The 27,300-nt window shown below is 45.4% G+C and overlaps 2 protein-coding genes across 2 annotated transcripts; both read left to right on the plus strand.

The window, feature by feature from the left end:
- Positions 1-895: 895 nt before the first annotated feature.
- CD59 (CD59 molecule (CD59 blood group)) lies at positions 896-11,170 on the plus strand. The gene is made up of 4 exons (XM_083466288.1): positions 896-1,078; positions 4,464-4,541; positions 5,908-6,009; positions 8,499-11,170. The coding sequence occupies exons 2-4, from the start codon at positions 4,478-4,480 to the stop codon at positions 8,690-8,692; spliced, it is 360 nt and encodes a 119-aa protein (XP_083322414.1). The 5' UTR covers positions 896-1,078; positions 4,464-4,477; the 3' UTR covers positions 8,693-11,170.
- Positions 11,171-15,237: 4,067 nt separating this feature from the next.
- Positions 15,238-24,846, plus strand: LOC310689025 (CD59 glycoprotein-like). Its single transcript, XM_083466248.1, has 4 exons — positions 15,238-15,394; positions 18,840-18,932; positions 21,880-21,981; positions 24,306-24,846. The coding sequence occupies exons 2-4, from the start codon at positions 18,869-18,871 to the stop codon at positions 24,503-24,505; spliced, it is 366 nt and encodes a 121-aa protein (XP_083322374.1). The 5' UTR covers positions 15,238-15,394; positions 18,840-18,868; the 3' UTR covers positions 24,506-24,846.
- The last annotated feature ends 2,454 nt before the right edge of the window (positions 24,847-27,300 follow it).

Genomic DNA, 27,300 nt, shown 5'->3' on the forward strand with positions numbered 1-27,300 from the left:
TGCAATCTGGATAAAAAGGTCTCTGATGTAGGTGTTGTATTGCTTTCAAATACATACAGTATTCAGAACCAGTTTGTTCTCAATGTGGAGGCAGCGTTTAGCCTAGGTAAAGGGTAAAGGGACCCCTGACTATTAGGTCCAGTCGTGACCGACTCTGGGGTTGCGGCACTCATCTCGCTTTATTGGCCGAGGGAGCTGGTGTACAGTCCGGGTCATGTGGCCAGCATGACTAAGCCGCTTCTGGAGAACCAGAGCAGTGCACGGAAATGCCATTTACCTTCCCGCCAGAGCGGTACCTATTTATCTACTTGCACTTTGACGTGCTTTCGAACTGCTAGGTTGGCAGGAGCAGGGACTGAGCAACAGGAGCTCACTCCGTCGCGGGGATTTGAACCGCCGACCTTCTGATCTGCAAGCCCTAGGCTCTGTGGTTTAACCCACAGCCTAATTAGTCTTAATTCTCAAAGGCCTTCAAGTTGGAAAAAGTCCTTTCCTCTGCCTGTCCTGAATCGTCTTAACATTCAGCTTCGGTGGCTAGCCATGAGTTCTAGCCTTAGGAGGGAGAAAACCTTTTTTCTGTATCAACTTTCTTCGCACTTTTAAGCAAATTAAAACCCCACCGTGCTGCCTCTCCCTCGCCTTTTCCTTGAACTAAAAAGTCCCCAATGCTGCAGCCTTTCTCAAAGGGGAGCCGCACCATCCCGTTGTTGACGGGTGGCCTTTCTCCGCTCCCCAATGCCTGCGTTTTTATTCCCAAGCTCAATTTGCCACCCTGACGACGACCCCCTCAAGGCCTCGCTCCTCCTGGCCAGCTGTTCATAGGTACAGGCCGAGCCCTCTCCGCTCCGCCCTCTTTTCGCTTTTCCCTCTCGCTCGCTCCCATCATTGAAACACTTATTTATAGTTCGCTGCTTCGGCTGCCTCTCCGCATTGCCGCAGACCAGCCTCGCCGCGCGGGAGGCGGAGCGTCCTGGTGCCCGAGAAGAAGCGGCGCGCTCTTCTGGGCGCGAGGGAAACCGGCGGGCCAGGATTTTGCTGCAGAGAGATTGCGGCGGAGCGTCGAGCTGCGGGCAGGAGGGTGAGCGGCGGGCCGGGCACTTGGCGCGCGAAGGGCCGGCTTCAAGGGCTTGCCCTCCGTTTTTTGCTTCAGGATTTAATCGCTTCAGTCCCGCTTGGAAGGTGGGAAAGGGACACCCCCAGAGCAGGCGGGTCTCCGGAGAGGATAGGGATAGGGGCGAAATGAGCCTAGACCAAGCAGGTTGCATTTAGGGGTTAATTTTGCGGGGAAGGGTAGGGAGCAGAAAGCATCCTCTCCAACTAGGCTTGGGAGAGACCCCCCTTTCCGAAAAGCTGGGGAACTGCTGCCGGCCAGTGTAGGCAATACTGATCTAGATGGCCGGGGTAAGGCAGCTTCAATTGCTCTGCCGGGCGGAGTGCCTCGTAAATCGCGGTGGTAGGTGGGGGGTCGGAATTCGCACCAGGATATATGGTGCGTGTGGCGGGCGGGGGGCGTTGGGTGTGCATCGACTACATTGGGCTCCCGTGCTTTCTGCTGTGTCCGTTCAGAAGCGATTCCATTCGGTTGGTGCAGCTTTCCAAACCTTTGCCTCCCCATTGGCATGAGAAGGCGATCCCATCAAACAGCCCCGCCCCAAAGCGCCTTTCCTGTCGTCCGAGACCGTCCTAACTAGGGTCTGTCCTCTTGCTGCTTTCTGCGGGTCTCAAAGAGAATTCTCTCGGGATCGTGGAAGGAGCACGTATCTAAGACTGCAGAGGCAATGCTGAGAGATAAAGGATGCTCTGCCTGCATCAAAGCCCTGGTTCTGGTCCCCTTTCCCATGATCTAAGGTCACCTGATACATTGCTGCTCCCCAATAATTCTAGCTTTGGTAACGCGCCAAATTAGGATCCCTCTTCTCTGTTTAGTATGCCTGCCATGGTGGTGCTGCATAGTGCAAATTTAATCAAGGCACTTTATGTTTTCTTCCTGTTAACTCATTGCTTTTCCTAGTGTGAAAGAGCAGGTCGTTTTCTCTGAGAACATAAAATATCACTGAAACATAAAGTAATGGAATCCCTAGAGCCATTGCTGTTAGTATGGCAAACTGTGTGTATGTTTTAGCATGTTAGAAGGCAGAATTCCCACCCCAAAATTTTGGTGTTCCACGTGGGAGTTGGCAGCAGTCTGTAAAATTATTTCAAAATAACAACAACAACAAGCCTGCAGTTGTATCCACACACATGGCATGTTTGGAGCTGAGGACTTTGGCTGAGAGGGTATGTGTGATATGTTATGGCCCTGCCATGTAGTCCACTTTATTTTAGAAAATATAGTACAAATTTTATACTATTCAAAATTCAATACTGTATTCACAGAAACGTAGTAATCTAGAGTTGGAAGGGACCCCAAGAGTCATCTAGTCAACCCCCCTTGCAGTGCAGGAATCCTATCTAAATCAGTCATATGTTGAAGACAGATTAATACTGGCATATGAAAAGATCTGTATAAAGTGCCAAATGAATATCTACCCTCAGGTTTGCAGCAGGAGCAGCAGCTAGTAACATCTGGATCTCCAAAGCATCCAGCATCTTCAGTACTGATCATTCAGAATATTTTCGTAGCTGTCCTTTCTTTCCATCAGGTTGTTAAAAAAATTATGTTTGGACCGCCTCACCTTTCAAAACAAGTGAGAGCATTAGCAAACCAAAATACAGAAGGCATTTTTAAAAATGAAGTCTAGGACTACTTTATTGCATATGCTTCTAAAAAGGGAATATAATTGTCAGCCACCATCAACACATGGAATGTTGTGCGGGGAACTCAAGGTGAAGCAGAAGGGCTGGACACTTGACTTGACACCATGTTCACATCACTGCTTGGATTACAGGGCAGTTGATAACACTGCATATTGTGCTTACACTCTTATTTGTTTTGGTTTGCTTACTTGTTCAGTTAAATAATTAACAATAAAAATGGAAGAGCAACGAACAACAGCAACAACAAATCACAAGTCTGTACACTTGGCCATCTTCACAGTGGAAGCAGACCAAAAACCTTTTAGAGAGCATACTCTAAGTGCCTGCTATTTCAGTACCACCAATCCCTAAATATATTATTCTGAAACTTCAAGGGTACAAGTGCTCTGGAGGTCAGAACCCAAACCAATGAATCCAAATGACAAGAAAGGAGATTCCAGCTAAACATCAGGAAGAACTTTCTGACAATAAAAGCTGTCAACAGTGCAATAGACTCCTTCAGAAGGCGGCAGACTCTCCTTCACTGGAGGTTTTAAAGGCAAGATTGGATGGCCATCTTTCCGTGATTCCTGCACTGCAAGGGGTTGGACTAGATGACCCTCAGGGTCCCTTCCAATTCCACAATTCTATGATTCTAAGTACTATATTGCAAAATACAAACCTGGAAAAGGGATCTTGATTGCAGACCTCCATTATCCAACTTAATCGAAAGACAGGATGCTTAAGAGGAGACGTACCAAGAGAACAAGTGCACATCTGCGACAGCCACCCAAATTTTGAAGAGTTAAATGCTTGTAAACTAGATCTGAAACAGATAGCTGGGTGGCTATTTGATGAAGAAGCTGTAAACCTCTCAGGAAGACATGATGGACACAAGCTTTTCTTATTGAAACTATCCCTACTCTCTCCTATACCCACTGCAGGGCCATCTACTGCATGTAATGGTAGTATGAATGTATAATCTTCAAAATACACTTTAAAAGCAATACATATAGTGTCTGTGTTATACGTTTTCAGCAGAAATTTGGATTGTATGAACAAACAGAAGATGTTTGGGAGCTGAAGTTTGGAACAGTCCAGCTTTCTGGTTTCTCTGGCTGTTGTCTTAAAATTATTGCCACTATTACCACTGACCTTGAAGTATTAAACTGCCAGCCAACCATTCTCCTCCTCTCTGTCTCTTTCTGCAGTTCTCCTTTCCTGTTTCTCTTTTCAAGCTGACTCAATATTTTTGGTTGCTGAGCATACAGTACTCAGTTCTTCTTGGGCTGGGCTGGAGTTGGGTTGTTTCCCCCCTATTAGGTTTTCTTTTAAAAATATTTTTGTACATGTTTCTCCAAACCTCCTGCAGGGTCCCCAGAGCATGCTGCTACCTGCTTCTTTTCCAGTGCAGCCTAAACGCAAATAAATAAACAGTAAAATCTTATTAAAATGTATAACATAATTTAATTTGAAAACAGCACCATTATCAAACTAGAGTTCCCGGGAAGCTATGGAAGCTATGACTATTAAAACTGATGTAATAGTGGAAGGGAGGGGTGTATTAGTGTAAAAAAAATAATGTAAGAAGGTAACTTTGTTCATTTGCCTCCTTGTCAAGGCTCAGTTGATTTTCTCTCTCCTAGAGGCTAATAACAGCTTTGGATGGGAGGCTTTGACTAGAGCAAACAAATTATGGCCAGTCTCATGTGTGTTTCTCTTTTTAGACGCCAGGGGAGCCATGGACAAAATGAACAGCATTCTGCTTACAATATTCATTATTGTAACTGTCTCCTGCAGTTCTGGTAGGTATCCGCCTTGAAGCTCCTTGAAGGGAGTGGCTCAGTGATGTAAATTTGATGGAAACCTATAGAAAGTTTTTTCCTGTTGTATTTGTTCAAGTGCTGTACAGAATACAGCAACTGATGTGAACATAGCGGTTGGCATACAGTTAACCAGAAGGGATTTTAAAGCCTGAGAGGAGAAGATGGGGAATGGTCCTGAACAACACGCAACCTTGCAAGCATTTCGTGTAGTCCTTTGGTGGAGGTGTCCACCAAATAATTGTTTTGTTGGTAAACTTTGAATTATTATATTTAATGCACAGCCTAGGAAACACAGCAGGTTAATCAGCAAAAACATAATAAATAGTGATGTGATAGTGACCTATCAGGTGCTTAACACATATGCTTGGGTTTACATATCCCATGTGCAGGAACCAAAAATGGGAAATTTGCTTAGTTCCATCATACATGACAGGTGAGTTTCTTTGATGTAGTCAGTCAGGAATCAGCATGGCAGGGACAGGGAACCCATAGCTCTCCAGCTGCTTTTGGACTCCAGCTCCCATCTTCCCTGACCATTGGCCATGCTGGCTATGGCTGATAGGAGCTGGAGGCTATAATTTCTCTGTCCCTGGAAGAGGGTTTCACAGCAATTAGTGGAAACAGGTAGAGTTGGATGGCAGTTGAGGCAAAATGTTCCACCATATCTGCCTGGATATTCTACATAATGAATAATTTGTCTTTAGATGTCAAACTACTATTGTCTAATTCATAATGCAGATGCACTTAAGCCTATTGATTTCTTAAGACTGAACTCTCAACAGGAGCCAAAAGCTGCCCAGTTCAATCCTTTGTCCAGTAGGGGGCTCTTCCTCTCTATTTGTCTCATTACCTACTACTGTGTCAAAGTGATCAAACTTGGACAGGAGAGTAGATTTCCTTATTAGTTGAATCCTAGATCAATTTAAAAAACAACAACCCTGCCTTTAAAAATATCCTGTATAAGGTCTGTAAAAGCAAAAAGTATTTTACACTTTATTATTGGAGACGGTAAAGCAACAACAAAAGCAAAAAAGAAACTTTTGGCGTAGTGATCAAAGCAGTGATGTGTCGTCAGTTTTCCTTTTACCAAAAATTGAATTGGGTTCTGAAGCGACAGCTACTCAGGTGAGCTGGAGGTCCCCAAATCTTACTCTAGCCACAAACTATTTAAGTGGCATTAGGAAAGCTGCCATCCTCTCTCCTCTCCTCCTCCAATATTCATTATGATGTGAGTAATCATATTGGCCTAATGTTTGTTTACTGTGGCAGTGTACGTAAAATACTTTAGATTATCACGCTATATAGATATTTCGTTAGTTTAACAAAATCTCCCTTTGTATCTCAGGCTATGCACTCCGATGTTACACTTGCGAACAAAGCCCATTCCTGTGTAGGACAAACCTTACCTGTAGCTACGAAGAAGATGCTTGCTTGCAAATTAGGTTTGGTATGTATAATATGCAGCAGTATATCGGTCTCACTCTTGGTTTGAGTGTCTCTTGCAGCACAATCCTATACTACTAATAAGCCCTTTCTGAATACTTTCCAACTCTACGATCTGCTTTTTGAGATGAGGCAATCTGTACTGCACACAGTATGCAAAGTGCAGCCGCACCATAGATTTGCATAGTGGCATTATATGAGAAGCCCTTTTCTCAGAGAGCCCGTTTCATACAATCATCCTTTGGGGCCCATCCTTATCAGCCTTTCTCAACCTGTGGGTCCCCAGATGTTGTTGAACTACAACTCCCATCACCCCTAGCTAGCAAGGCCAGAGCTCAGGGATGATGGGAGCTGTAGTCCAACAACATCTGGGGACCCACAGGTTGAGAACCGCTGTGGGCTTAGCTTATGGCAGGCTTCCTCAACCTCGGCCCTCCAGATGTTTTGAGACTACAATTCCCAGCATCTCTGAACATTGGTCCTGCTAGCTAGGGATCATGGGAGTTGTAGGCCAACAACATCTGGAGGGCCAAGGTTGAGGAAGCCTGGCTTAAGGTTATATTATATTTTTACATATCTGCTTCTTTCTTTTGCATAATTTAATTCCAATGTTTAGGGTTGCTTTTTTAAAAAAAGAAGTGGTTTGTTTTTGAGATGAGTAGAAGCTAGGAGTGGCATGAGAATCTGATGTAGATGATTTATCTGCTTGACATGGGATGAGCGACAAAAGAGCAACTCAAGATCCATTCCAATATTCAATTGGATTATACCCTACATCTATGCAAGAGTACAGTGGTACCCCGCAAGACGAACGCCTCGCGAGACGAAAAACTCGCAAAACGAAAGGTTTTTTCGTTTTCGAGTTGCCTCGCAAGACAAATTTCCCTATGGGCTTGCTTCGCAAAATGAAGCTTGCCCCGGGGACAGCGGGTCTTCTCTTTTGAAGCAAGGGGCGGCGGGGAGATCGCTTCTCCCCACCGCCCCTTGCTTCAAAAGAGGTCCGGGGGAAGCGGGAAGCGCTTCCCGCTGCCCCCGGACCTCTTTTGAAGCAAGTGGCTGCGCTTCTCTCCGCAGGGAGCGGCTGCGGGGAGATCGCTTCTCCCTACCGCCCCTTGCTTCAAAAGAGGTCCGGGGGCAGCGGGAAGTGCTTCCCGCTGCCCCCGGACCTCTTTTGAAGCAAGCGGCTGCGCTTCTCTCCGCAGCCGCTTGCTTCAAAAGAGATCCCGGGCGAAGCCGGGCGGGGGGGCGGGAACACCTGCCCCAGCCACTGGGCTTCGTAGCGCTGCTGCGAAGCCGGGCGGGGGGGCGGGAACACCTGCCCCAGCCACCCCGCTTTGGAACGCTGCTCCGAAGCGGGGTGGGGGCGGGAACACCTGCCCCAGCCGCCTGGCTTCGTAGCGCTGCTGCGAAGCCGGGCAGGGGGGCGGGAACACCTGCCCCAGCCGCCTGGCTTCGTAGCGCTGCTGCGAAGCCGGGCGGGGGGGCGGGAACACCTGCCCCAGCCACCCCGCTTCGGAACGCTGCTCCGAAGCGGGGTGGGGGGCGCGGGAACACCTGCCCCAGCCGCCTGGCTTCGTAGCGCTGCTGCGAAGCCGGGCGGGGGGGGGGCGGGAACACCTGCCCCAGCCGCCGGGCTTCGTAGCGCTGCTGCGAAGCCGGGCGGGGGGGGGGGGGCGGGAACACCTGCCCCAGCCACCCCGCTTCGGAACGCTGCTCCGAAGCGGGGTGGGGGGGCGGGAACACCTGCCCCAGCCACCGGGCTTCGTAGCGCTGCTGCGAAGCCGGGCGGGGGGGGGCGGGAACACCTGCCCCAGCCACCCCACTTCGGAACGCTGCTCCGAAGCGGGGTGGGGGGGCGGGAACACCTTCTGAAGGCGGGCGGGGGCGAAAGTCTTTGTCCCCCCTGCCTGCCTTCCCAGGGGCTTTTAAATCGCCCCGGACAGCGGAGAAGTCCTCCGCTGTCCCGGGGCGATTTTAAAATGCCGCCCGCCAGCATTTTAAGATCGCCCGGACAGCGGAGAAGTCCTCCGCTGTCCCAGGGTTTTTTAAAATGCTGGGGGTGGGAAGAAAAGCCCTTGTCCCCTCCCCCAGCCTTCAGAAGAGGTCCGGGGACAGACTGTCCCCGGACCTGGTCTGAAGGCGGTTTCCCTAGGAACGCATTAATTGATTTTCAATGCATTCCTATGGGAAACCGTGCATCGCAAGACGAAAAAACCGCAAGACGAAGAGACTTGCGGAACGAATTAATTTCGTCTTGCGAGGCACCACTGTACTGCAAAGTACTGAGACATTTGGTTATTTTTTTTAAAGCTTCCTTATTTACCATATAAACCATATTATAAGTTATGGTATCCTTATAAAGTTATCAAATTAGTAGCTTTTGTTAAACATTGTTTTTTTAAAAAAAATCAACGGAGAGCAAATGTATTTTAAGCTGACAAGTTTTCAATTGCTTATTTTGGGGTGTCATTTTTCTTTTTTCTTCTTTTACAGTGCATTTGAGAACCTATAGCTGCTGGAAAATGTCACAGTGTACCACAGAACAAGTTGCCAATTACTTTAACGCTGACAGTTTTAGATTCCTTTGTTGCCAAAGAGACCTCTGCAACAAAAGTTTAAACACCATGGTCAGTACAGTTCCTCTAGCCATTTCTGCAATGACTGTGATTTGGATGATGTTCCTGTGATGTGGAGCTTTTAAAAATGTGTTGTCTATACACATCACACTTTTCCATCCTTTTTTTAGTTGATATGTCTGCAGCATTTGGAGAAGGGGTGCATTGTCTTAAACCAGAAAAGTATTCAGATACACAAAAGAGAAGGAGCTGCCAGGACAGGTTAAAATCCCCTTTTCAGATAACTTGGAAAACACTCCTGAATGAGAGAAACCCATTCTGTAATAAAATGTTCTCAGCCAGTGTATTCTGATGTCCTTTAGCAACTGAGCCAACTCCATGATTCTTAGGGCTGGTCAACAGCCGGGGGGGGGGGCGGGGGGGAGGCTGCTTTAACCTGCTCCAGATGGCAGTTCTTATGTAGAAACAAACACATTCTTTCTTAGCTATCTGGAATCTTTCATATCCAACACTTGCAGAGATGAAAAGAGAACTGTATGCAAAGAGCCATCTACTTAATGGACCTAATATGTAAATCATCCCTATTTGTACGGCACATTACATTTCTAGGTGCTTGATGGCAGAGTAGAGGAATTCCCAATAAAATCAAAATTAAGTCGGCAAGAAAAAATTGACACCAAGACATGAAGCTTACTGGGCTTAGACTAGCATCCAAACCCCCTTGGCACCAGGCTGGGGGAAATTCAGACTGGGCAGCAGTGTCTCTCTGCCTAGCCCTGCCAGTGATTACAGAGTCCCTCTGCTGGTGCAGAGCTTTCCATTCTGCCTGCTGAATGGGTGGGCAGAAGTACTACTGGTGGGATCCTCACCAGTGGTAGGCCACAGTAAGCCCCAAAATTTGGCGTTCTGGGAGGAGCGGAGCCAGCTGGGATCCCATGCAAGTCCTCCTGCTGTCATTTGACGGCATCGGGCCCAATCTGGGTCTGCTTGCTGCTCCCGTCTGGCACGCAGCAATTTGCCTCTCCCGCCCGCCCCCCACTTCCACCATGACTGACATAAGTGGCAGGGCAATGGATGCCACGGTGGCTCCGCCAGTCCTTCTCAGTCCATTGCTGCCCTCTCAGCCTCTTTATCTCGCCCTCGGGACTCTCCCTATCCTTACTCCATGCCTTCCTCGAAGCTGGAATGGGTCCTTGACCTGTGATAATGCCTCCTGCTTCCTTCGATGGATATGATGCACATAGAAGCCTGCCCTATAAAGAAAAGGGTTGTGTCTACTGATCCCTTTGGTCTCTAGCCCTGCTCACCATTGACATGCTGTCCCTGGAAGGAGAAAATTCAGCCCTTGGTCCATGGGCATAGCCGGATTTTTGTTAGGAGGGGCAGGCCTTTTGTTGGAGGGGACAGAACCTCAGTTAGCTATGTATTTTTATTGATTTAGGGGGGCAGCTGCCCTCTCTTCGCTGAAAAGAACATACCCTGACCCTTTCTTAGACTGTAAGTCAACTAGATTCACAGGCAGCTTGTGTTGATGACAATGTTGTTGGTACTGTAGTTTGATTTGGTCAAAGTCTTATATAAACATCCGGAGTGGTGGTGAGTAATCTGCCACTGCTCAGCTTTAAAATGCTAAAACACTGCAGCAAAATGCTTGTATCATTGTTTCATTTGCAGAAGTCTTGCTGTTAAACGTGTAGTAGCCTATATCTGCTGTTTGAACACTTACTTCCTGATCCTTATAGCAGACTTTCATGCAATTCCCTCATATAGCAATGAAGCTTACCTTCAGGAAGTGCATTTAGAATTGCAGCCTAATGACATTTCAACTTTGAGTTTAGTGTGAAGACTTTGTCCAATGAGGGAAGGCTCTTTATACTGTAATCAGATGTGAAACGCATTAGCCTACTATTAGCTGGTTTATATGACGGCCTATAGTTATTACTCTTTCTATAGTCATTCAAAAAACAATGCACTTCTTGCCATGTTTTTTAAACTGCCAATATACTACTAGAATTGCAATAAATGCATTTACTGTGAATAATGCTTATATACTATGTATATAGCAAGGGTGGTGAATCTGTGGCCCTCTGGATGTTGTTGAATTCAGATTCCCATTAGTCCTGACCACTGGCCATGCTTGTTGGGACTGATGGTGTAACAACTTCAGGGCAACCACAGGTTCTTGATCCCTGCTATAAAGAGCACATTGGCTTTGTTTACAATTACACCCATTGAATAGACAGTAGCTACTTTTTAGAATTCTTTTTTCTTCTGCAATAGTCTTCCATGCATTGGTCTTCCATGTTATTCTTGTGTGTGTGTGTATCCTTTCAGGTGGTAATGGGCTAGTTGTAGGGACAAAAAGCTCTCTCTCCCCACCCAAAAACTTTAGTTGCCGTTAACTTTCACTCCAGGATAGCACACATCTAATTTTCAGCCATTGTACGCAGATAGTGCCACATTTTCCATTTATACACAATACATGTTTCATCAACATGGATTTGTTAAACAAACTGTTCAATCACTTGGAACATGACTGGTGATGGTTATTTTTTAAAACAACAACTATAAAACAGTAAATAAAACACACTTCTGTGTAATGTGTGGTTGTTTGGAAATTAGGAACATAAGAAGCTGCCTTCTATGAAGCCTTGGCAATGGTCTATATAGCTTGGTACCAACTTCCCCCAACCTGAGGCCATCCAAATGTTTTAGATTACAACTCTTGTCAGTCCCATACAGCCCAGGCAAAATTCAGAAATGATGGGTGATCCAAAACATCTGGATGGACCAGGTTGGGAAAGGCTGGTTTATACTAACTGGCAAGGGAATTTCAGACAGGGCCTCTTTCCAGCCCTTCCTGGAGATTCCAGGGGTGACACCTTCTGTGTGCAAAACAGATGTTCTACCAATGCTATGTTCATACCAAAGCTGTGTCCCCTTTCCAAGTTGTGTTGCATTGAAGCAATAGCCAAGATCAGGGGTAGACAATGTGATGTCCTTTGCTTGATAAGGACCCCAAGCTCCCATCAGCCCTGACCAATGGACATGCTGGCTGGGAATTGCCGTCCAAAACATCTGGCTGGCACCACATTGGCTACCCTTCTCCAAGACTCTTGGACAGTGAAAGCACTTTTTAAGAAGCATAATGTATATGAATGGAAAGGTCATATTTCTGCAATCCTACATTTGGATAACCTACATTTGGGAATAATTGTTCATATTCCCAATGCTTTTCAAATATTTCCTATAGAGTGTAGGCCACATAGAGCCTATAGCAACTATGAATCAAAACATTATCCTGTACTGATTACATGTCTATGTTCTGTTATAATCTTTTTTTAACAAATGTCCAGTGAAAAAAATAATACACAGCTGGCAGCATTGTCAAATAGCAGCAAAATTATGCTGCGGTCAATGGTTATGCTGCACACACAAAGCATTTATGCAGCACTGACACACTGTTTGAAAGCAGCAAGGTTTCTGAAATTTTTCCAGAAGAGTCCAACAAATGCCTAAGGGCACAGTGAAACCCATTAGCTCACTACAATCAGTGCTTTTTTCTCTCTAGAAAAATAGCTGCTGGTACCATGAAGCTGTTACAGCAAGTGGCACACTTCTTAACAACAACAAAAAGGTGTCAGTACTGCATACCTTTGAGTACCACCTGAAAAAAGAGCACTGACTACAATAATATGTAACTATAATATTTTTTCTAATAAAGATTCCAATGAAAGTAGAAATGTTGCCAGATTTACCAAAATTTCTACCAGAGCCAGTACTGCATACAGCTTGACACAAACATGATTACGTGCATAATATATACATTTTGTGAATAATTTTGCATCTAATTAGTCTGACTTTTTAAAAGAAAAAATCCAAACATCTGGTGGTCATCAAGTTGGCAAAGGCTGTTTTAGTATATAAAGAATGCTCAGGCAGCACATTTTTAAAGGGGCAGGGAGGCACAAAACAGTTGATCTGTTGCCTGTTGCCAGGCAATATGGAAGTTGTGTGTTTGTGTGTGTGTGTGTGTGTGTGTGTGTGTGTGTGTGTGTTTGCTGGGTCAACCCCAGGCTGAAGGAGCTGAGGGGTCAGGGGAAAATCCACAGGATGAAGAAAATAAAAATCCCTTTAGGATGCCTAGGTGCAAAAGATGACAGGGGCTCCTAAACTTTTAACAGTATCAGAGGGAATTCCAGCAGGTGTAGTTTGCCTGATAAGCTACACCTGCTGAAATTCCTGCTCCTGCACAGTTATTAAAGGTACAGGAATGTGTGACTTGCACGTAGGCACCCAACTTGAGACTGAGGGCTCACTACAGCCCTATTTTAAGCCCCACTTTGAACCTGACTCAGTTGCTGCTAGCAGAGCATTCCTATATACATCTGCTCAGAGTTAAGTCCCATTAAATTCAGCGGAGCTTACTCCCAGGAAAGTGTGCCTAGGATTGTAGCCTAAGCACCACAGCATCTGAGTTATATAAATCGGCATAGTTGCAGTGAGTTCCCTAGCAATCAGTTTTCTTTCTCCATGTTCTTCAACTTGTTCCTAACAAGCTCTGAAATGACCCTATCTTTATCCCCAAGGATTGCCCTTTTGTGAATGAATGTGAATGAAATAATCTAGTATAGATAAACAAACAGGCATGCTTCTTGTAAGTAAAAGGGGTTGAATAATTTTTTATAAAGCCATTTTCCCAGTAAAAGAGAGAGAGAGAGAAAGAGCATCACACCAGCCAGAATAAGGAAGGACACAGATATTGTGTGCTTTGAAAAAGATACAGATATGGAATGTGGTGAAAATTGGCTGCAAGCCTGGGAATCAGTTATTGCTAACTGGTTTGAAGAAAAAAAGAAACAGAAGATTAGCAGAGCCCCAAGTCAGAAGAAGAACAGACACAACAAGATTCTGTTATGGCTGCACAAGATATCACCAAAGAGGCAAGGGTAACTAGCTACCTGTGCAAGTATGAAGTGTAAATGGCAATGTAAAAACCTGCTATTCTGCTGGTTAAAGATAATAAAAAGGTAAAAGAAAATCAAACTGTCTAGATTCCTGCTCTTGCATAGTGGTTTTGATCACCCACTGGGCGATCAAAACCACTATGCAAGAGCAGGAATCTAGACAGTTTGATTTTCTTTTACCTTTTTTATTTTATTTAAGAAAATAAAAGTAGCAACACCCCCTAAGCCTCTCATGGAGAACATAGGACAATGATATAGTGCCAAAAGAAATTAGAAGTGCTGCAGGCCAAAGGGGGTAAGCAAGTAAGCCAGGGAATGACGATACGCACCCACCCAGGTTTGATGTTTAACAGAGCAAACCTATACTGTACATGTCTTCTCAGAACCAAGTTTCACCAAGTGCAACAGGATTTACGCCCAGGTAAGTGAAATAACTCCCTCTCACAGTACCCTCAGGTGATGAGGACCAGCTGAAATGGACCCCAAACTGAGCCAGGTACAATTGTATCTAATGAATACCTACTAAATGGCAATGTCATATTAGACACAATATTATCCCAGCAATAAACTCCACAACTCAGTCCCTGTAAAATGCACACATTATTAATATAAACAATTCATCAGAACATTTAAATAATACCCCATTAATATGTACAATAAAACATGCGGTCTGCATATTTAAAAATGTCTGAAGGTTCTCCCTCCATTTCACAATCTCCTATAACAGCACATTTATTGTGCAGATCAAGCCCAGCCCACTGAACCTTCACAAGAATTTGCCAGACTGTTTATTCCAGTGCGCAAAATGTTGGGAGGTGTGTCTTCCTTTATGGCCACGTGGCCAGCCTTGAACTTCTCACACACCCCATCTAAAAGGGGCCGCCGCTACAATTCAGGGATGCAGTGCTCAGAACTGACTTTGTGGAGTAGCAGTGCGCACATTTTAGTTTTTCCGACGTGGCACCTGTTTAAATAACGACCGAGAAACCTCTGGCTGGTGATTTTTTCCTCTGATAGCCATTTTCTCCTTTGGATATTTGGTTTTCAGTAGGCGGGTTCCCAGCTGTGCTTCAACATAAAATACAGACGCAGAGCGTCCTTCAGCAGACTCAGATACGGATCTTAAAACTGAAACCCTACTCGGGGGAGGGAGGAAGCGGCGGGGAATCTGCTGAATTGGATAGAGAACATCCCGTTTTCTATTTCCAGGCGCTGCAGCTGAGCAATAATTAGCAGGTGATATTTGATCTAGGATCTATCTGGCAGATTCGGAATATTCAATAACAGTTGTTTTGAATTACTTTCTTTTGACCCCAAGTGCTCAGAAAAAAATCTCTCAAATTCTTTCTACGGTTTCTACATTTAGTTAAATATTTTTATTGATTGACTTGATTTAGGAGGGGGCAGTTGCCCCCCCCCCGCTATGCCCATCAGTAGCGTTTATTTACCTCTCTCTCAGCAGTGACAGAGAGGGGCTGTGTACCATGCATTTAAAGCATATAAAGTCCCCCAGGTATCCTGGGAACTATAATTTACCTCTCGCCGAGCTACAATTTCCAGCACCTGTAACAAACTACAGCCCCGCCCCTTTTTTAATGGGAGTCCTAAACTGCAAATTCCTATCAAAGACAGTTTTGGATTTACTGGCAACCGAGCCGTTCCCTCTAGTTAACCCATGACGTCATCTTCCCCGCTAGCCCGTAAGCCAATCAGGAATCCCGCCCTCGGCCAATGAGGCTAAACCGAGGCTGGCCTTTGCTATACAGTATAAAAGAACAATTTCCCAGGGCCGAGCGGAGCAGTTGAGAGGCGTGTGCAGATAGAAGCACGGAGCAGCCGAGGAGGGGTGAGTGCAAGGGGCCTTTTCTCCGCCAGGGTTTTCTTGATCATCAGCGACACTCCCGCGGCTTCTTCTCCAGTCTTTCCAGCGCCTTCACTCTGTCCCTTTGCGCACCGCGTTGCAAGATGCGAGCGGCGCGAATGGGGTCGGATCCCTGGGCGGATCCGGGAGGTGGGCGGGTCGTCATGGGGAAAGCGCGTGGAAGGCATTCGGGAGCGGGAGCGGGAGTGGGACCGAAATAGCTGCCCACTTAGCAGGCCGGTCTCGCGGAGAAGCCGAGGCAGGCACAGCAATGCCCGGTTTCAGCGCGGGGCTTGGGGGACGCGGCGCCGATTCCCCCCCCCCTCCCGCGGTACGAAGCGAAGGGAAATGCGCGCCTATAGATGCTGGGGGAGAGGTTTCCGCCACGCTGGAGATCATTATCGTTATTTATATAATAAATGGCTTGTCGTATATAAGACCCTTCCAAGCTCGTTGCTCATTCCGGCGCATGAGCAGGGCCATAGGCGTAGCCTTAAATATAAATAATCAATAAAGCAATCAAAGTGCTTAACTGAGGCTCTGTCCTCCCCCAACAAAAGCTTGCTGCCCCCCCCCCCCGCAAATCCTGGCTACGCCCATGCGCAGGGCCTTGGTGGGGAACTGATTCGCTACATTTCTGTATGATCCGGATCGGTTGCACTGGGAGTTGGGGGGAAATAATGGAAGTCTGTCTCGGTCTCTAGAGGCGGTGGCTTGTCTACTTAGCGATGGTCTTTGAGGTACCTACCTGACTATATCTCGCAGTAGGAACCTGTAATGTGCACACCTCCTGCCATTTGGATTTGGATTGGATTTGATATCCCGCCTTTCACTCCCTTTAAGGAGTCCCAAAGCGGCTAACATTCTCCTTTCCCTTCCTCCCCCACAACAAACACTCTGTGAGGTGAGTGGGGCTGAGAGACTTCAGAGAAGTGTGACTGGCCCAAGGTCACCCAGCAGCTGCATGTGGAGGAGCGGGGAATCGAACCCGATTCCCCAGATTACGAGACTACTGCTCTTAACCACTACACCACACTGGCTCTCACCAGTGTTTATTCTCCTGGGGGGGGGAATGTTATTGTAAAGGTATGAAATTTAACAAGAGGAAACAGGGGAGGTGTAAAATAGCACCCTACATTTCACAAGGCAAAATGTTACACGAAGGTGCTGCAGACCCAGCCTGGTGTGACCTAACCCTACTTGCTTGTGGAAAGTTTGCTGCCTACTGAGGAATATGTACGGGTGTGGCCCCTGGCTCCTGGCTGATTTTTTCATCTGGGCCTCTAGAGCAGAGCTTTCCAGACTTTCCATGTTGGTGACATGCATCATTTCGCAAAACAGTAATTAAGTTTTACTAGCAAACCAGAGGTTAAACTCTTTCCAGCCCTGGGAGGAGCACCCTGAGCATTCGCGCAACACACCTACACACTGCAGCCGACACACTAACATGTCGGAGCACCTCTTCCGTTGGAGAGGAATTCATCCTGTTTTGTTATTACTTCAAAGTGAACTGTTGTATGGGGAAATGTTGTATGGGGAAATGGCAACCAAAAAAGGGAATGAGCTGCATTGCTGAGTTCAATTCTGGTCCAGTCTGTAGGCACTGTGAAAGCAAAACTGGAGGAAGGAAACTTTGGCCAAGAAGCTTTGACTGAGGTGTCAAACAGGCAGAAATGTTATGTTAGAAGTATAAATACTGATAAGACCGCAGTCCAGATAAGAGGGTACACCAGTTTTAAGAAGAAAAGAGCTTTGTTACTCCATGCAGCTAGCGGTGCTGGGTGATAAGGTTTGATACCACATCAAGCCCATAAATAACGGAAACCGTTTTTGCAGTTTTCTCGTCTTGTCACTGCTACAGAATGAATTTTAGTTGAGTGTAAAAGAGAATTAAAGCAACAAGTCATCAAACCGGAAACAGATTTTTGGATGTTTGGGAACAGAGTAGTCTTATTTTTATCCTCTGGATTCAATCTTAGTTTCATTGTTTCCACACAAAGTTTTTCCTGATGTCTTTTGTGCTGTGGTATATTTTGTCTACAGAGGAAAAACATTGCTTTCAGATTCCATTCTTGCTGCTAGTAAAGAAACATTTTTCTTTGATTTTCACCTGGGCTAATCCTCAGTTTTGAATTTCCTGGATCCTATATATTGGCTGTGAATCCAAGAACTAAGGAGCTTGTTTCCATTCCTGGGTTTCCATTGGTAGATACATTCTTCTCAAGCCAGCAGGCCAAGTAGTTAGGACAACTATGCTTATGCAATAAGCTTTTACTAGTGGTGTTTAGGTGGGGTGTTTAAACTGGTGGAGTTTAGGTGGTCCAATATAGTATTCAGCAATGGTTAAATAAGTTGTACTTGATTACAGTACATGAGATTATAATTTTGTACATAACAGCCACTTTGTATTTTCCTTACCCGAAGATTCATCCATATATGATATGCTATTAGATTTCTTTGGTCAGAGGAGGTTGGTCCATGAGGGCAAATGGGGCACTACCCCAACTTCAGTCAACGCTCACCTGCCTCCTTACTTAGAACCAGCCCAGAGGGTGGCACTGGCTATCCATTTCCTCCACCTCAATGTTGGCATTCTAGCCTGATGAGGGTGGGGGACAAGCCAAGACTTAGTTGTCTCTGACTCTGGCTCGAACTACAATTGGTCTCCTTACATTCTGCCCCTATGGTAACATAGGATAGTGCATATAGAAAATGGGTGACATGCCAGTCCTCATAATTTTTTTTGCAACACACATTTTCAGTGTTACCAGATTTGCGCAAGACTGCTGTTTTGGCCTTGTCATTAGTGCTGTTACTTTTTCCTTGCTCCAGAACAGCTTGATTAAACTACGATTTGCCAAAACAAATAGAATTGTGGCTGCAAATAAAGTTATTGACACCAAAGAGGGATTGGAGTGGTTGTGCATCACTGGGTAAAGGGGTCTCATTAACGGGTGGCAATGAGAGTTTGGTGTAGAAATTGGGAGGATTTGCCCACAATTTAAGAGATGCAAGCAAATTTCACTCTTGTGTAAGACCTCTGTTAAGCAAACAGAAATGGGTGTTGCGCCCCACAAAAAAGCACATGCCTCCATTTTGCTCATTGTGAGGCATGTTATCAAAGGCTGGTGACATTTGCTTTTGTGGTATTGTGCAGGTTGGTTGGTTGGTTGGTTGCTGTAGTGGAAGTCTGCACAAGGTTTTCCACTAACAGCTGGGCTTGCCTCTCTTCCTCCAACAAAATGCTCTGAAATTGGCTCTGGTGGGGGTTCGGAGGATTCCAGAACAGCTCAAGGATGGGAGGAGATAGGAGATTGTTCCATCTGGCAAGTTGAAAAGATTCTGCTGACAGAACAGTTGCCGTAGTGCTACATTGAATTGTTGCTTCAGAACATCCAGTACCAACCAAACGTGTGTTTTTGCTTTATAGTCTAAGGCTGGAAAAATAATAACTGGAAGATGAAGACGCTTGTTACCACCGTTTTGATCGCCACATTTGTTCTGACTTTGTTCAGCCACTTTGGTAAGTATGCAAGTGCGCTATTAAAAATATTGCGAACTTAGAGCAAGGCACTGAGCAGAGGAGGTGGGCTTCACAAAAAGGGGTTCAGGGGCTGGGAGAGAAATGTGGACTTGAACAGTTGTTGCTGGTATTTCCCCTAAAGAGTAATAGATATGGGGGGCGGTTTCTGGTGCGCTATGATTCTAGTAGGCCATGGACTGCTTAATTTTGACTCCTGGAGGCAAACCTACTGGGATGTGGTAGGTTCTTCCTTTGTAGATAGGTAGTTCTTCAGAGATGCCAGCCACTGCTTATGGCTTATAGCTTAATCTATACTTGTGATATTATACTTGCGGTATTGCTGTTGAAACTGGTTTGTGCTGACTCCAGCTGCATTGTAGTCAGATCTTCTAGAATTGAATCGGGAACTCTAGAACAGACTTCTTCATATGGCTCTTTTGCATACATACTAGATTATACTTGGTCCCCTCAATGAGAAAAGCCTTGCATTAATGCCACAAACTATTTTTATTTATTTGGTTCAAATTTATAACTCCTTTTTTCCTTTCCATGGGAAACCTGTGATGACACACAATAAAATTACATAAAGTTGTTCAAAACAACTCTGCGGGGTGGTGAATGCTTCCCTCTGTGAGGGAACATTCACAGATCCGCTGAAAGAGGCGGTCATTAAACCACTTCTTAAAAAACCATCTTTAGACCCGGCCAGTATGGCCAACTATCGCCCAGTCTCAAATCTTCCATTCTTGGGCAAGGTGATTGAGTGCGTGGTTGCTGAATAACTCCAGGCACGCCTGGAGGATGCGGACCATTTGGATCCCTTCCAATCGGCATTCAGGCCTCACCATGGGACTGAAACTGCCTTGGTCGCGCTGGTTGATGATCTCCGGTGAGCTAGGGACAAAGGTGAGAGTTGTTTCCTGGTTCTGCTGGATCTCTCAGCGGCCTTTGATACAATCGACCATAACATCCTTCTGGACCGTCTAGAGGGGCTGGGAGCTGGGGGCACTGTTATACAGTGGTTTCGCTCCTTCCTCCTGGGCCGTGTTCAGAAAGTGGTGGTGAGGGATGAGTGTTCAGACCCTTGGGCCCTCACTTGTGGGGTGCCTCAGGGTTCCGTCCTCTCCCCCATGCTTTCTAACATCTATATGAAGCCGCTGGGAGAGATCATCAGGAGGTTTGGGCTGGGTGTCCATCAATATGCAGGTGATACCCAGCTCTACCTCTCTTTCAAATCAGAACCAGTGAAGGCCCTGTGTGATTGCCTGGAGGCAGTTGGAGGATGGATGGCAGCTAATGGATTGAAGTTGAATCCTGACAAGACAGAAGTATTGTTTTTGGAGGACAGGGGGCGGGCTGGTGTGGAGGACTCCCTGGTCCTGAATAGGGTAGCTGTGCCCCTGAAGGACCAGGTGCGCAGCCTGGGAGTCATTTTGGACTCACAGCTGCCCATGGAGGCGCAGGTCAATTCTGTATCCAGGGCAGCTGTCTACCAACTCCACCAGGTACGCAGGCTGAGACCCTACCTGCCCGCGGACTGTCTCGCCAGAGTGGTGCATGCTCTAGTTATCTCCCGCTTGGACTACAGCAATGCGCTCTACATGGGGCTACCTTTGAAGGTGACCCGGAAACTACAATTAATCCAGAATGTGGCAGCTAGACTGGTGACTGGGGGCGGCCGCCAAGACCACATAACACCGGTCTTGAAAGACCTACATTGGCTCCCAGTATGTTTCCGAGCACAATTCAAAGTGCTGGTGTTGACCTTTAAAGCCCTAAATGGCCTCAGCCCAGTATACCTGAAGGAACGTCTCCACCCCCATCGTTCTGCCCGGACGCTGAGGTCCAGCGCTGAGGGCCTTCTGGCGGTTCCCTCATTGCGAGAAGCAAAGCTACAGGGAACCAGGCAGAGGGCCTTCTCGGTAGTGGCGTCCGCCCTGTGGAACGCCCTCCCATCAGATGTCAAAGCGAGAAATAACTACCTCACATTTAGAAGACATCTTAAGGCAGCCCTGTTCAGGGAAGCTTTTAATCTGTGATATTTTACTGTATTTTTTGTTTCTATGGAAGCCGCCCAGAGTGGCTGGGGAAACCCAGCCAGATGGGCGGGGTACAAATAATAAATTATTATTATTATAGAATACAATGATACAGGCAGGGATGTTCCTCCAGAGGTAGTTGGACTCCACATCTCATATATTTTGCCTATGCTGACAGGACTGATGGGTTTTGAAGTCCAGTAATCTCTGGAGAGGGATGCGGGTGGCGCTGTGGGTTAAACCACAGAGCCTAGGGCTTGCCGATCAGAAGGTCGGCGGTTCGAATCCCCCGGACGCCCATTGCTCTGTCCCAGCTCCTGCCAACCTAGCAGTTTGAAAGCACGTCAAAGTGCAAGTAGATAAATAGGTACTGCTCCAGCGGGAAGGTAAACGGTGTTTCCGTGCATTGCTCTGGTTCACCAGAAGTGGCTTAGTCATGCTGGCCACATGACCAGCTGTACGCCTGCTCCCTCAGCCAATAAAGTGAGATAGATGAGCGCTGCAACCCCCCCCCCCAAGTCGGTCACAACTGGACCTAATGGTCAGGGGTCCCTTTACCTTTACTTTAATCTCTGGAGGATTGTAGCTTCCCCTGTTGGAAGGACAACAGACATCATTCAGAGTGCAACTTAAGGATGAATTCTATTGTTACTGTTAAAGTGAACTAGGTGGTGGTGGGGAGTTTTACATAGCAACCAGGTAAGGTGGCATGATCTTTACTAAAGCAGTATGTGCTCTGATGAGCTGTGACATCTGATATGCCTTTGCGGTACACTTAAACACTTTTAACTTAACTTTTAATTATTTCTACATCAATATTGTAGTTCAAGCTTGTTACCAGGAATCTAGTTTCATGATGGAAGCCTGCAATAAGACCATCTTCTATTCTCCTCCCCTCTTTCATTTAGGAGCTGCCTTAAAATGTTATCAGTGTCTGAATGGTATAGGTCCATGTAAAACGAACGTCACATGCTCGGGTGATACTGATTCTTGCATATTGGTAAAGTTGGGTAAGTATGCTGCCTTATCTGATTCATGTGTAACTTGTGATTAAGTACAATTTTAAAAGAACTATTTTCTTTACTTCATTATGGTCAGCACTTGTATTTTATGCATTTTTTCCTCCCAACTCACTGAAGTGAGGCCTTTTCTTCAAATTACCGTATTTTTCGCTCCATAGGGTGCACCTGACCATAGGGCACACCTAGTTTTTAGAGGAGGAAAACATGAAAAAAATATTCTGAATCAAATGTTGTACTAAACTATTTAAAGCAGCAAAGCGGGTGGCTCCTGTCCACTTTGCTGCTTTAAAGCGAGCCTCAGAGGAGGGAAGGAAGGGGAACCATGGATTATCTAAGTCCAGTTAATAATGCTGAGCCTGATTTTATATGCATCTCAAAGCCCTTGACATATATACATTATAATGACAAGCCAAGATAGGCCTCCTGCATAGGAGGAGGGGAGGAGAAGAGAGGGAGCCATCATAGCTCAATGGGGAGAGCATGGAGAAGATCCCAAGTTCAGTCCTTGAAAGCTTCTCCGGGTAGGGCTGAGGGTGTGTCTCCTGAAACCCAGGTGAGCCTCTGCCCATCAGTGAAGACAAAACTGAGCTCAATGGGCTGAGGGGTCCTGACGTGGTACAGGGAAGGTCCCTCTGTTCCTGTTTAAATTAGCCCTTTCTTCAGAACCATGGGGACTACACTCTTAGTTTGTTTTTAAAGGGAACAGCTGTAACCTCAGTGGCTTTGCATGCAGAACACCACACGTTCAATCCCCGGCTTCTCCAGGCCTGAAACTCTGGCAAACTGCTACCAGTCAGTGTTGACATTACTAAGCTAGATGGAGTAGTGGATCCAACTCCTTATAAGGCAGCTTCCTAGGTTCCCATTTATGCTTCAGATCTGGGCGTGAGGCCTGCTGTCACTTTTAGTGTCAAGAGGGTGGTTCTTTGCACATCTGGAAGATGACTGTGTCACCTCCCATCACCCTCTTGAAGGTGCTTTTACAGCTCAGGGGAAAGGGCAGGCAGACACAGCATCTGTAAACTGTAGCATCCTGAATTAAGGGGGGGAGGGAAAGAGCTGATCTTCAGCTTGAAACCAGGATTTGCTCTTTCACCATGCTGCTCCTCCAGCTGCCAATGCCATCCATGTAACCTGTGTGAACATCAAGTGTGGGTTGTGTCCAGGAACCTGGGAGGATTTCTTTCACATGAGTGCATGTTTTTGTCTTTAAATAAACAGCCCATGCAAGTTTCCAGCTCTTATGGCCATGCCTGGCTGTCTCAGTGGAAATCTGGGGAGGCTGAGGTGGACTTTCCACTGGTCAAAGTCTTCCTGCCCGGCATCTATTTCCTGCCCTCTTTCCCCACTGAACTCCCGCACCCTGCTTCAAAGCAAGCTACGGAGGGGATTCCCTCTGCTTTGAAGCAGGAAAGTGGAAGAGGAGCTGCTTACACGAGTGTAAGCTGCTCCCCTCCCACTTTTCTGCTTCAAAGGGAGCCTGGGAGGAGGGAATCCGCTGCAGCCTCGATCAGCGAGGAGGATCCATGGGTCCCTCCTTCCCTCCTCCATGGTTGCTTTGAAGCAGGAAAGTGGGAGAGGAGCTGCTTACGCAAGTGTAAGCTGCTCCCCTCCCACTTTCCTGCTTCAAAGCGAGCCACGGAGGAGGGAGGGACCAACGGAATCCCCTTCCCTCCCTCCTCCCCGGCTCGGCTCAGCAGCCGCGGCTCTTGCTGGCTTTACAATGAGCCGGAAGGAGGGACAGATGGCGGTCCCTCCTCCCACCTCCCTGTAAACCCAGCCAGAGCCGCAGACACACTGTACGCAGCTCTTGCTTTAAAGGGAGAGCTGCGCAGAGCTTGTCGGCAGCAGCTGTACTTAAAGAAGTAAAGTAGGTCTTGGATTAAATGTGAAATTATTGTACACATTTTCATTTCCCCTTAATTTTCTCCTTTGCCCCTGTGCCGAGAAGCAAATGGGTGTTGGATGGTTACTTTGGCTTGATACTATTGCCTTTGTTACTGGAATAGGAAGCTGGCTGCTTCTTCAAATAGCTCTTGTAAAGTAAAATATCTCAAATAAGATTTGGGGGCAAACACATGGTTTATTTTTTTCTTTTTAGATGCTGTCTCTATATTTTTATGACAGTATTTTAAAAGCCACCTTGCGTGTTTTGAACAGATAGGCAATATTTTAAAAAATAACTGTAAGGAAGGTATGGAAGACTTAAATGGACATTCTTAAACTCTTCTCCCCCTCCCCCAATTTTCTTGCTCAGCAGGAAAGCAAACTACTTTCCATAAAATATTGTCTTTGTGTTGTTGTTTTTTAAGATACTGGAAGAAATATCTCTACGTGCTGGAAATACTCCAACTGTGAATTTGACTTTGTTGAGAAAGAATTCAAGACTGGAAACTTCAGATTTCATTGCTGCCAAAAAGATTTGTGTAATGGCAGCCCAATTACAGCAGGTAGTAAGATGGTCCTTGGCTTAACTTCTGTGCTGATCGCAATCCAGATGCTCTGCTTCTGATCTGGAGTAGGAAATACTTTGAACAAAAAGAAGTCATTTCATACCTATTGACAAATAGCCTTGTAAGAGAGAGCACCACACATTGAGAACAGAGAGCGAATAAATCAGGGAAAATGGAAAGTAGAATAGCAAAACTTGTTTACTACATTGTAGTCACTGCATTGTGGGTTTTTCTTTGTGGTGCTTCATTCTACTTGTAAACTTGTATCACTTTTGTGCACTTCAACTTTTCATAGCAGAGTTTTTGAATCTAATGAAACTGCCAACTTATTTTTCATCTTTTCCTATCTGTAAGACTTTTATCTCAATAATAAAAGTGTCTACTTGACATTTGAACTGCATACCCTTTCATCATGGGCCTCTGTTTCCACACCACAACTTGCAACCAGTTGCACCCGTAGAAAGCATATTTTTGCTGGCTACTGTCAAATACACTTACGGTTCCTATTCTTTCTTCCCAACATGGCTATAAGGAAGTATTTCTAGTGAGGCATATTTCACATGGTGGGTAAGAGTTCAGAAGGCGTTATTTGGACAGTCCTAATCTCCACTTCATCATAAGTTTCCTCATGCCAATGCTTGCAGTAACCTTGTAGTCCAGTGACCCTGAGCAGCGTCTTGTGACATCCCATCACGGGTCCGAATGTATTATTGTACTCTAGGATTAAATGGGGCAGCATTTCAGACAATGTTTTATCTAGATCTGCAGCTCACAGATAATATAATAGACACTCACTGTCTAGTGCCAATTTTTCTTTGTGTTCTGTTTAACTTGCCTGCCAACAATCCTTGGAATCTCAGTTCTGCAGCACATGTTTAACTTACCCAACAAGCATGATGGGATATTTTATAATTTGCTATACAAACAGCAGCTTGGTTGGTGATGTTTTGTTGCTTTTATACTTGTTTATGCACAACCTTCACATGTTTAAAATATTTCTAAAACCACAATGGCACTCTCACTCAATAAGTCGTGTCCCTTTATAAGGGTTGCTAAATTAGTTGAAATGCTCTCCAACTATGAGTTCAGAGCAATGATGGGGATGTCACTGGCTATTTATTAGTGTCACTGGATAACATGAAGGTTACTTGAACACTGCCCAATAGTCCCCTGCTGCGAGAAGCCAAGTTACAGGGAACCAGGCAGAGGGCCTTCTCGGTAGTGGCACCCGCCCTGTGAAACACCCTCCCACCAGAAGTTTTCTAAAAGTTTGGTAGCTATTTTTCTCTTTGACATCTAAAGGCAGCCCTGTTTAGGGAAGCTTTTAATGTTTAATAGATTATTGTATTTTAGTGTTTTGTCGGAAGCCGCCCAAAGTGGCTGGGGAAACCCAGCCATATGGGTGAGGTATAAATTAATTATTATTAATTTATTTATCATCATCCATGCCAAAGCTGCTATAGGAAACTGGTTCACCAAAGCTGTCATGTTTAAAAGTAGGGACCCATCACAAATTTTGCACAAGTGGGTAGAAGGAAATGAAGGTCATTTTCAAGGTGACGTGGATAACATGTTGCTACCTGAGACGAAATAGGCTACCTTTAGGAAACTGCTGAAGCTTGTTTATTAACCTTTTTGGATAGGCTTTAAATCAAAACGAAGGCAAGGAGATGTGCTATAAAACATAACAGAAATGAAACTCCCATGTTGAAGGCTAAGGTGTTGTAAAAGCACGCAATACCGTAATTAGGGCAGAGACATGACTCTGGACTTCAGTATACTTAACAAGGTACCTAATAATTTTCAATATAAAATACTATGGTTTAAATTGAAGCCCCCAATTATACATGCAAAGTTATTCAACTCCTCCATGGTGAGTGGATCTACTGCAGCTGGCAATTCCTTCCTCCTGGAAAAACAACAACATAAGATTGTGGAACCCATCACAATGATGTAGCACAGGAGTTGCAGCCACCTGTCTCTGGAATATGAGTAGCCCTTTGCTTACAGATAAGTATACTTGCTTGCACAAATAGTTTTAGATCCATGCCCCCCTTTAAAATATGCCTAAAGCAACTCCTTATGGTTAATAGTACAATAATGCTCATGTATAAACAAACTATTATTAACAGCTTGGCTGGTAGCCAGATTCTACGCCCAGATTTGTAGGCACAAATCATCCTCTAGAGTAAAATAGTTTACTAGGGGAAAGCTGATGTCGCCCTTGGGGTGCCTCAGGGTCAATTTTTATGGTAGCCCAAATCTCAGTTGTACGCGTATATGTACAGGTATATATTTCAATTTCAATTCAGGAGCTACTGCTGCAAACTGCTCCAATTGTATATTTTATCTTTATGAATGCTATCATTATTGTGTTATACAAGCTGGTCTGACCGTAATAAATTGTCTATTATTAATTAAATTTCTATTCCACCCTTCATCTGGAGATCACATGGAGATTTGCAATAGATTTGCAGTTGGAGTTCACTTAGAAGAGCATTGCTTTAGGCAACTGCTCTCAAAAAATACATCCATCATGCAGTTCAGTTATTCAGACATCAATGATTCAGTCATTCTCAACCATTTTTTCCATGGAATGTTTAACCAAGAGTGTCTGTTAATGGTTCACTGAGAATGGCTCACTTCTGTTGGGCTGGTGGAATTCTACTGGAAATGTTTACATATTTTACTACAAAACACTTGGAATAATATAAATTCATTAATGTTTGCTGAAGTCCTGAAAAAAAATCAGAGCTATTATCAAATTTCACAAATGCATTCCCTGTGTTGCTGCTTATTGTTCATCTGCTCATCTAGTGAAAGAAAATGGTATTACCTTCATGTTTAAAAAACA

The sequence above is a fragment of the Podarcis liolepis genome, assembly GCF_965112155.1.
Source record: "Podarcis liolepis genome assembly, chromosome: 1".
NCBI lineage: Eukaryota > Metazoa > Chordata > Lepidosauria > Squamata > Lacertidae > Podarcis > Podarcis liolepis.